Raw genomic sequence first — 10,835 nt, 5'->3', positions numbered from 1 at the left:
CCCCCCAATTTGGGAGCGCCGCGCTACTCCCCACCACATCTAGCGGCGGGAGCGGTGGAGGCGGGGCCGGCTGCCGCCGCGTAGGCAATTTTACGCACTCTCCTGTGTGTAGGTGGACACCCAATATATCATCAGCTGATGAGTAAGTACATGCTCTCTTCAGCCTAAAGCATATCGTTGGGTGCAACATAAATTCATTTTGAAGCATTAGGTAGTAAAAACTCGTTAATACCCACTATTAAGTACCGCCCAGTCAACTTCTTCAGTAGGGAATACAGACCACATGTGTAAAATTTAGAACCCCAGGGACTATTGATGGGCGCTCTACAAAATACACGTGCTCTTGTGGGAAGCAAGCTTTGACATGCGTCGAGACATACAACAGCACAAGTTTCTAATTGAGCTAGACGGAAAACTTCAAGAGGTACAGAGTTCCACGAGTGCTCTTTTTCTTCGTGAAGGTGTGGGCTACAATACTTAAAAGGAGCATTTTGTAAAAAAAAAAAAATCTGACTTACAGCTGAGCTAAAGCCGAGAAACTATAAAATCCACACGGTGCGAAGAAATAATAAAAATCTTGATTGAATTGCGTGTTTAAGAGAAAAGTAAAGCCACCATACTGTGAAATAAGGAGGCGGCGCGTGGCTCGTGGAGCGAGCGAACTCTCTAATCACGCTGAACCTTTTATAGCAAAAGTGTAAATTACTTGACCGATATTATGAACACGCGTCGTGCGCATAAATGGGAAAAAAATGGCACGCGGATTAGCGTGAGCATAACAAAGTTAATGTTACGGGTTTACTGCCCAATGGGACAAGGGGGGTTGATAGACGAAGAGGCTGATTCAAGAAGACTGGCCTTCAAAGTTTGTTTGAGGTTCGGGTTCGAGTCGAAGTGTGGTCAGGGGAAAAGTGCGGTCGAATAACGTAATTGCAACATTCTGCACGAAGCGGGCGCATAGTAAGACATAGAAAAGCTGCACGACGCGTTGGAATAACTCTAAAACTGTTATGCGCAAGCGGAATCAAAATTTCCAACATGTCAACAACAACGTAGGGAAGGGACTGTTTTCGTCAATTTAATATTGCGTTTCTCGGAACCGGGAGCCTGGCGCCTGCAAGACTCGGGGTAGGCCTCCCCGCAGTACACGGATGCAACGAAGGCGAGATGTTGCCTACCCACCAGGCGCCCCGAGAGCTTGCATCACCTACTGACACCGCCGTTTGTCGCTGCTCTGTACAGAATCGGGCTTCAGGGGTTTATTTTTGTGAATTTGTTAGAATGTTTGCCGTCGAGCACTTTATGTACCCCGTTCTTTTGGAAGAAGTACAGTGGCGTGGAAAAATAACAGTCCACACGCTTCTCACTGACTGCAAAATGCTACGCGCTGTAGCTCAAACGGTTCTGGAGATATGTGCATGTAAAGTTGATAATCAGGCTATAAATTTGGCGAATTTTCAGTAAAGTTCGCGTAAAACGACCTTTAACCACGCTACGGGCAGCTGAAACCATAATGCAAAACCTTATCTGGGGGTGGAAACAACACCACCTTACAGTGCCATTGAAATCTGAATGTATCACTGGAAAACCTTCCCTCGTGAGCAAAGTGCTTTCCGTTTTCTTCTGCCCCAATTCTTCCGCATTTCAGCTGTACCGGAATGCTTTGTTGCACCCTTGCGTCGCCACCTGAACTTGTTTTCAAGGAAAACGTGTTGATGACGGAGGAGGGAACTCGATTGTAGGCCATGCTATCGGTCAGCCGAAAACTTGATATGCTTCAATTCACGGAAAAAAAAGATTCGCTGGGTCAGCTAATATATTGACTGGTATCTGGACAGACAAGCACATAAACTTCTGTAACCACTATATTGGCTACCCTAATCAATCATTGGCTGTGCCAGTCAATGATTAGTTGTATGAAATAATGATTTGCCTGCATCAGTAAGGTAGACCTCGACTGATTTAGGTAAGGGATAAGCTCTTACAGCTAATTTTTGACTGGCACAGCCAATGATTGATTAGAGTAGACAATATAGTGGTTACAGAAGTTTATGTGCTTGTCTGTCCAGATACCAGTCAATATATTAGCTGATTCAGCGAATCTTTTTTTCCCGTGTAACAAAGTGTCAACTCTCTTTCTTTAACTCCAGCAATTCCAGGGTGCAAAAAATTGAAAACGAAGTGTAGTTGAATATTTGTAGATATATTTTGACCATATATTGAAAAACCGACAAATCAGGAATCTATTTAGAATCGTCGTAGTGGTTTCAGAAGTAATGCGTTTAAAGAGATGTCTCAAGCTGCGGCAGCGGCCACTGGAACTCTGGACTGTAACAGAAAACAGAGTGTCACACACAAGCAGTACACAGCCAAGCCGATTTCGATCGGGTGATAAAATGTGGCGCGACGAGACTTAATGAACCTTGTACTCAGGGCTCCGTAACGTATCATAACTCGAACGAATGTTCGTTAGTCAACGTAACAAGACACGTATCAAACTAAAAGTTAAGTTATCGATTTTGAAATATGTAAGATATTAATCCCACATACTGTGGAAAAAAGGAAGGTTAAGTCGAATGAATAACTTATTTCCAAAAGAACTCCACTAAAAGTTACAAGTTATAACTTTATCTCTTACAATAACGTTAAAGGCAGTTAAGTTATAAGTTACGGATGCCTGCTTCCTAATTGATCTCGCCAAGGAGAACAACTAAGATCTGGCACTACGTTTAAGCTTACTCCCTCGTGAAGGGCCAGTAGTCCGTCCTCTTCGTTCATCTTCAAGATAATGCGAGCCCGGCCGTCCTCGTAAACTTGCACCGACTTGCCGAGGCAGCGTCCATCCTTTAAGTTGCCGGAGATGACGTCGCAGTACACGCCCGCTGGTAGGCAAGTCTTCAGAAAACATAAGAAAACGTTTGGTTAGGATTTTCCAGCCTACAAGTGTTAATGCAGTTAACTGCAAAAGCGACCACGTACCTGCAACCACTGATCGAGGTCGTATCCGTCGTTGTTGAATGCCACGAACCCCTTGTTTCCACGACAGAAAGCAATTTGGTTGCTACCATTGTCCCACCAGTTCGTAAGCGGTGTTACTGTACGATGAAAACGCTATTAGTCCACTGGCCACCATGACGCGTTCCTCACAGAAGCCGATATGTGGGGTACCGTTATCACACAAATTCTGTCTACAGCGCTCTACGTCAGACTGGTAAGAAAGCAATGTCTAATTGCTTCGGATACGAAGCGCCAACATTAAGACGGAGCTTAAAAAAGTATGCCCCAGATCAGACATCGTGTAACCGGACCGCCGCACATCGGACTTCATCGTTAGAAGGCATCGTGTATTTATTTGTCCAGTTAAAAGTATTCTGATAACTTTCCAATTTTAAGATAATGAGACGCATCGGTCCAACTGACAAGGGAACCTTTTCAGGTGTAAATCTCCGATTTCGTTGAAACTTGGAAAATTTGAAGGTTATTTATGTGGAAATCGGATGGCACTTGAAATTTTTCCTAAACCTGACATTTAGTTTTCCCCTATATAAGGTAGGAGAAAGGTGTTAGAAAAAAATATTTTTTGAAAAATCTAAAGCAGTGTTCTCAGGGGTAACTCGTCAAAGTAGTGCCCTTAGGGTCAAAATTTTGTCCGTTTTGCTCTATTTTGAACCGTTAAAGCGGTAGAGGGATATTTAGAGCAAAAAACAGTGTCAGGCTTAAGTAAACCCCTAACAAATGTCAAGTTTAGGAAAAGTTTCAAGTGCCATCCGACTTCTATTATAATAACCTTTAAATTTTCCGAGTACCAACGAAATCGGAGATTTACACCTGAAAAGGTTCCCTTGTGAGAAGCTACTTACGAGTAACTACGTTTGAGAAGCGGACCATGTTGTATATTTGCCTCCAGCGATGCTCGCACACCCAGCCAGAGCCGCAAGAGTCGTCAGCATTGAATGTCGGACTGCGCAGCTCTTCGTTGTACGTGGTGGGCGGGCCCTGGTCGCTGTAGTCGAAAGCGAACGAAGACATGACCCTCTTGAGCGCGTGTGGGTGAGCTAGCATGAATCCCACAGCCATCTGAAAAGCAAGAATCAACGATTGATTCACCGGAGAAGCGCCACGGACAGTCACAGTCGCTCGCATTACCTCGTCACTTTATTCTAATGCGTCTCACGGACGTAATAAACGGCGCACCTCAATGTTTGTTACAGAATAATGATCCCCCCCCCCTTTCCGAAAATGTGCGCGTCACTTACTTTAAACATGTTTTTCACGCGCTCGGAAAATCGGCCGGTCGGTCGGCCGGTCGGCCGATGCTTACCTTGATAACCCCATGGTTGTGTCTTAGTTCACTCTAATAGTAAACAAGGTAGACGCACGTTAAAACCGTGTGAAGCTGAGCTAAATGTGCGTCTACCTTGGCCTGCGGCGCGCTTAAATTAAAATGTTTTCGCGATTTTGGTTGGCCTGCCTGTCCACCTCACATCCCACGTCTTACGCCAGGCGCCTCACTTCACGCCGTCTTCCGGGCGGTCTCCCCTCGAGGGGGAAATCACTTGCGAAATAGTTCGTACACCTTCCCCCGAAATAGTCCGAAATAAAGGAGAAGTAGAGCGAAATAGACCCGAAATGGACGCGAAATAGTCGGTGAAATAGTCGCGAAATACCCCTGAAATACTCCGACATTCCGCGAAATACCCTGAAATAATCCGAAATAGGCGAGAAATAACCAAAATGGCAGGAGAATTACTCGAGAAATACCAGAAATAGCCCGTAAGCTACGGACCCAAGTGATTTCCCCCTCGTCTCCCCTTGCGCTTCCTGACAGAGCTGAGCATTTAAAGTTAAAGTTTAATTTCAAGTTCAAGTTAAGCTCAGCAATGAATGTTCTTTTGTTTTGACTTTGACCATCTTATAGTGGGCCAAAAACTACATTCATCTATTTTATGGAAAAAATCAATTTCAAAACTTTAAACCCCGCTTAAAGATATGGTTCGATGTCCAATTTTTATTTTACTGCACCCAAAGGAAAGATGAGCATCATCACCGCGTCATCACGTCGTTTTCAGTGGCGATGACGCTTGGCTTCAGTGTACTTACTACTGTGTACTGTACTGTGTACCTACTGCTTCCTGACTTACCTTGTAGTGCTTCGCGTTCTTGTACGTGAGAATGTCGCCACCCGCACCGGACCCCCTCTGGTTATCGTGATTGTCCACGAACACCACGGCGTCGTCACCATTTGCCATATTCCAAGCAGGGCCTAAAGGCACACGGGACACATCCACCCTAGTAGCGCCAGTGCACTTAAATGCGCATTAAATGCGGCAATGCGCATTAAAATGCACAAAGCGCACGGTAACACATTTTTGACGAATTTAATGTGCATTACGCGCAGAAAGTGCGCATTTAATGCCGCAATGCGGCAATGCACATTAAATGTACCTATAATGTGTTACTCTGTAGGCGCATTTCAATGCGCATTTTCAGTTATAAAAGAATCCTCGTAATCTTCTTGTTTTCAGGTTTCCCAGAATGCTTTAGTTGGACGAGCTCACAACAATTTACCATGCAGTTATCGTGGAAATCGCGACTAGTCGCTTGTCAGTTCGATAACCAGACCACTCAAGTCAAAAGTGTATTGAACGGAGGAAGAGCTCTCCTTACTCCATAGCCGAAATACACTACACAAGATGTACGCCGACTAGTTTTTCTTTTTGGACTTACCCCAGTTAACGAGCCACCGAAGCTGATTTTCTCCCTTAAATAGACGCCCGATCTCGGCGCTGTGGCGGAAGTCAAGAACGCGGCCGATGTCCAGGTATTCCTTGTACGACACGCCCTCACCACCTTCAGAAATTTTTAGTAACAACACGAAGGACCAAAAAACATAAATCACAGATCAAAAAATCACCGACACTGTTAAAGAAAGTGTCAAACTGCTGTGCACATTCAAGTGCTTAAAAGTATGTCGGACACCACTAAGTATATTTGAACACTTAAGAGTTCTCCTGTAAGGGTAGGCCATGCAACTCTGGACACTTTAAAGTGTTTAAATTTACAGTTGAACATGTTTTTAAATTATTTAACTTTTTAGTCCAACACTTAAACGTGGCTTTGAACAAATTCTTAGGCATGGCAGTTGCACTCTATTTGTCAGGGAGGGTGTCGTGAAAAACGTATATCCTGAATCCTTCGGTTCTCCAAAAAGTTTTCTTCACTTATTTGAATGGCAACAGAAATTTATCTCAGTGTTTGTTGATCTGACCAGCCTGCCTGTTGGCATGATGAGTTTCCTGCCATAGTTCTATTTAATTATATCATACCTAAATCGATGACTTCTTGGTATACGAAAGGCCGGGCGTTTGACGCGAATCCAAAGGATTCATCAAGGTTCTTCACCCGCTGGAAGATCGCTCTTAAGTCTTCGGGCCACATGTGTTTCGCTGCATCGACTCTGAAAAACAACATAGTCTAACAGTCTAAAAACGTAGGATCAGATTCGAAAATCGTTGGTCGTCCACAAGCTGAGTGTATTTACCGGAAACCAGCTACCCCCATGGAGACAAGACGGTTCAAAAATTCCACTTGCTTCTCTCGAACCACCTCCTGCGACTGGTCTAGGTCTTTAAGTCCCACTAGCTCGCAATTACGTACCTGCATAAATGTCAAGTAAAATTTAGATATTGTGAAAAGAAAAAAAGTAGGTGAGGAACGATGATGCAAAGTATGATAGAGAACATTTTGTCCCCGAAGAATCAAAGCCGATAGAATTAGATCTAGATCGCTACCTCGTTGGCGTTCTGGTAGTTGTTAATGGAGCAAGTCGGGTGGAAATTGTTGCTGGAGTACGGCACGGCAGGATAATCTTTGCTTGAAGTATGCGCAGTGGAACCTCCGGTACCGATGGCCGTTTGCTGCTCACCAGTCATGTGGTTCAGGATTATATCCACGTAGACTCTAAACGGAAATAATCGACAGGCATTAGAAGCTAATAGGGCGCGTAATGGGGGAGGGGGCCGAGGTTGGTGCCAGTTTATTATGTGCCCCACAGACAAGGGCTATGATATATTCTTAAAATCACTAGGAAACGCTGATGGTAATGCTACTACACTGTAATTTGGGGTGTCTCCTTTGCCCATACCATTCCCACAGCACAGCACAGCAGAGGCTGTTTATATTCTGGTTATCGTGTGATAAAGGCGGATGCGTAAGGATAAAGACTCCAGCACTATTTCACTATAGTTTATTAAGTGAGTACACAACACAGGATACAGTCAAAGGCCAGGGGTCATTAATTAGCGGAACCGGTATTCACCCGGGGCCTAACAGACCAGGGTCAAGGGCGGAACTCTGCAGTGTTACCAACACGTAACATTTAAACTCGATGTATCGTTCTGCAGTAGTACCAACTAGAACAGAGGCCCTCTGAAAGGCGCTCACGTCCTGTACATATCTAAACTTGCAAGTTCAAAGCTGGGGCTGTGCCGTGGGAGTAGTATAGTATTGGCAAATATGCCTAGAATCCATAAGCCAAAAAGTGTCTCAAAAGTAAACGCCAAAAATGTCACTCGGAATCCTGTGGCATACGCCTGTTGGCGTCAACATTTGAGACAACCCCAAATTACAGTTAACCCGCGTCGCGATGTACGCGTTCTCGTGGTCTCGCGAGAGCAGCGTCACAGCGTTAAGTTAGTGCGCGGGCGGGTACCCATAAAACGTCTTAAATGTGTCGAAAATTGATGTCTTGTATCTGTACCTACGGAGTTAGTGGGGCGGGGTTTGCTCCACTAGAGTAATGGGCTGTAGATCAACCAGCAAGACAAGTCCGTCAATTGCACTGCTGAGTTGTTTTCAGTCGCGGCTGTGATTCCGCTTCGAAGACAATCAGTGCAGTTCACACTTAAAGTCCGTGAAACTAATTGCCCAGCTATGATAGGAGCTCTTATCAAGTGTATTGGGATGAGGCAACATATCTATGAAATGGTGTTTGAGAGACAAACAGCTGTGAAAAACAAGTTGAACCTACACTGCAAATCCGGGGTGTCCAGCAGGTACGCGTAGTTTTGCGGGTCAGGTGACATTGTCGCCTACCTGCTAGACACCCCCGGATCTAAAGTGTACACTTAAGCAAAATTCTACACCTTGTGTTAAAAATCCTTGCAATTTTATACATTAAACCAGTACTTTCACAGTTACAGCGTGTAAGCGAACAGTTTGAATTTTTTTAACTCTACGCAATAAGTTGAAACCTTGATGAAGTTTGTTATCGAACATTCTGAATTTCTCAAGGGCTTTCGCCTGTGGTGTACTGCGCACATGCTATACTTACCGCACGCCGACTTTACTGCAGCGCTTGACCATACGGCGGAACTCCTCCTCGTTACCCGAGCGCGTCACCAGGCGGTACGAAATGGGCTGGTAGCGCTCCCACCACGGTCTCTCGTTGTTTTGTCTGACGATAACATTTTCTTGCACGGGCGATACCTGAGATTCCCCCAAAAATAGAGCACACGTTACGTTAAGAGCAAACCTTTTCACCAGGCGGTGCAGTACTCCTCCTGCAAATCAGTATCAATCACGAGTTATCCGATTAGACCGACCTCATGTACACGCAGCTTGTACATAAGCTAAGAAAAACTTATATGCATGCGCAGAATGCGCGCACAAAAAACAATTTATGTTATGCGCAAGCGGAATTTTGTGCACAGAACCGCGTGCGCATAAGTTTTCTAGGATAGATTGCACGCTGCGTGTTGTGTACCCCTAAGCAGTTATTCGCACGCAATTTTTTTTTAAGAGTGTGCACAGTGAAACAAACTGAAAACAGACACGGTCGAGGCTGTAGACATTACGTTGTAATGTCTCTTTGACTTTTGAATGTCTCTTGCGGTATAGGCCGTGATGAAGGCAAGTGATCAGCTCAACCAATTAAAGCCATTCCGGAAACAGAAAAAAATCAGTGAGTTTGTTCTTTTCCTACTTCCGTTTAGGGCTGCATGGAACACCCTATTGGCAGAGCTACAGCTCAGGTTCTTGCTTGGTATCTAGTTCCAGGATATTGCCAGCCGATATCCAAACAGCCTCATCCACACTAAAAATCTTTTAACACGTAGTTTGGGGGTCATAAACTTGAGCTATCCGCCAAACCGAGCCTGTATAGGTCACCCGTTCTACGAGCTCTTCGGGAGTAGAGTGAGAGAGACAGAGCTAGCTAGCGGTATCGCCGCCGATGGGTGTGTCCGTCTTTGTCACTCCTAATGGCACTCAATGGGTGAGACAAACACAGACACACACTGGGCCAACCCGAGCGCCGCAGTCGGGAACCTCGGCTCCAGACGAACGCAAGAGATGCGCGGCTCTCGGCGAGCCGCACTAGGCGTCGTCCAAAAAGTATATCCGTTTTTCTTAGAATGATTCGGCAGATTAAAGGAGCACGGCGCCTGCAAGACTCAGGGTAGGCCGCCCTGCAGTACACGCATGCACTGGTAGCAAGATGTTGCCTACCTACCAGGCGCCACGAGTGCTTGCTGAGGCCGAACTCGGCAGGTTCGTAACGGCGAAAGACGGACGTACTTTCTGGATGATCCCCTACCGGTCTGGGCAAGCCGCGAGTTTGTGACCCCTGACGCAGTTCGTCGCGGCTCCGTATAAACACCAGGCGCAGTCGAGACAAAATTGTTCTTTTGCATTTAGAGTGTATAAGTCTTGGGTGGACATTGACCTCTTCACGCAATTACACACTGTTAAGAAATCGTTACAGAACGAACAAGTTTGTGTTGTTACACATTTTTGGTGCAGGCGAAAGTAAATGACCACGGTTTTGAAATAAAAATTTGTTTCAGAAAATTTTGTGATGTTGTTGGATCACATTATGTTTTGTGTTTTAACAAAATTTGCTGCTATCAAAATTCACATCAAATGTGTTGTAAATTTACAACAAATTGCTTAAACAGTGTATAGGACAAGGACATGGCACCTAAGAATGTAGTGCATAGTAGTGAGACTACGCCAACCTCTTCCTGTTGCACCTGTCGTGTAAAGTCTACGAAAGACCGTTCAACTGCACAGAGTTTGCCCTCTCGTCTGAAGACCGTTCTTACCTGCACGGCCCCGTAGCCCATCGGCCCAAGGAAGTTTTCGCATTCGGCCGCGATGTCGTTCCACTTCCACTCGAAGAGGTGCACGATGGCGTTGCGCCCGGGTGCCATGTTTGGCTCGCGCTGGGCGCGTGACTCCAGCGGTGCACACAGGAGCGCGGCGAAAAGCAGCGCCTGAGAGAGTGACGACGCCATGTTGCTGCGGGAGGCGGACAGCAACTGCGGGGTCTGTCCTCACCTTCACTGCCTATTTATTCTGCGGCACGGCGGCCCGAGTGAAGATAATGCCCAGCGCTGAGTGTAGTGCTGGGCACAGCAACGCTATCGACTGAGAGAGAATGAGAAGATGGGGGTGGGGGGTGTATCGACTTGTATAAAACAACAACAGGTGACACACTCTGCTGTAGAGTAAACAGCCACGACGGAATTCACACCTTGAAATGACTCATGACTTTTCTCGTGGAATATTGGCCACTGTCCATGTCCATAGTGTGCAAAACAGCTGCCTGAGTCGGACAAAATAGGGCATTTTACCTAGTTTAAACAAGATCCGAAGGAGAACAGTAATGCCTGTTTGTCAGTTTGTATGTGTGCACGATAATTTGAGAAGGAATTGCGTTAGCGACCTGTGAATTTCAGGGTCGTATTGTATCGTGGAAAGACAGAGCAAGTTCAAAGATGAGCATTCTAGCCCAAAAATTGACTTTAAAAGAAATCAAAAACCACAGGTCATAA

At 45.5% G+C, this 10,835-nt stretch overlaps 1 protein-coding gene across 1 annotated transcript; it reads right to left on the bottom strand.

Moving 5' to 3' along the window:
• Positions 1-2,182: 2,182 nt before the first annotated feature.
• Positions 2,183-10,334, bottom strand: LOC113210396 (alpha-amylase 2). Its single transcript, XM_026428374.2, has 11 exons — positions 10,104-10,334; positions 8,333-8,487; positions 6,792-6,960; positions 6,542-6,657; positions 6,327-6,457; positions 5,728-5,850; positions 5,142-5,263; positions 3,861-4,077; positions 2,980-3,095; positions 2,740-2,895; positions 2,183-2,328 (listed from the first exon to the last, which is right to left on the bottom strand). Exons 1-11 carry the CDS (start codon positions 10,293-10,295, stop codon positions 2,296-2,298), a joined length of 1,530 nt encoding a protein of 509 aa, XP_026284159.1. The 5' UTR covers positions 10,296-10,334; the 3' UTR covers positions 2,183-2,295.
• Positions 10,335-10,835: the final 501 nt, after the last annotated feature.

The sequence above is a fragment of the Frankliniella occidentalis genome, unplaced genomic scaffold (genome assembly GCF_000697945.3).
Source record: "Frankliniella occidentalis isolate FOCC.00 unplaced genomic scaffold, Focc_3.1 Scaffold14, whole genome shotgun sequence".
Classification (NCBI taxonomy): Eukaryota; Metazoa; Arthropoda; class Insecta; order Thysanoptera; family Thripidae; genus Frankliniella; species Frankliniella occidentalis.
Note: the sequence above shows the minus strand (reverse complement) of the source record. Positions and strands in the feature narration are given on the sequence as shown.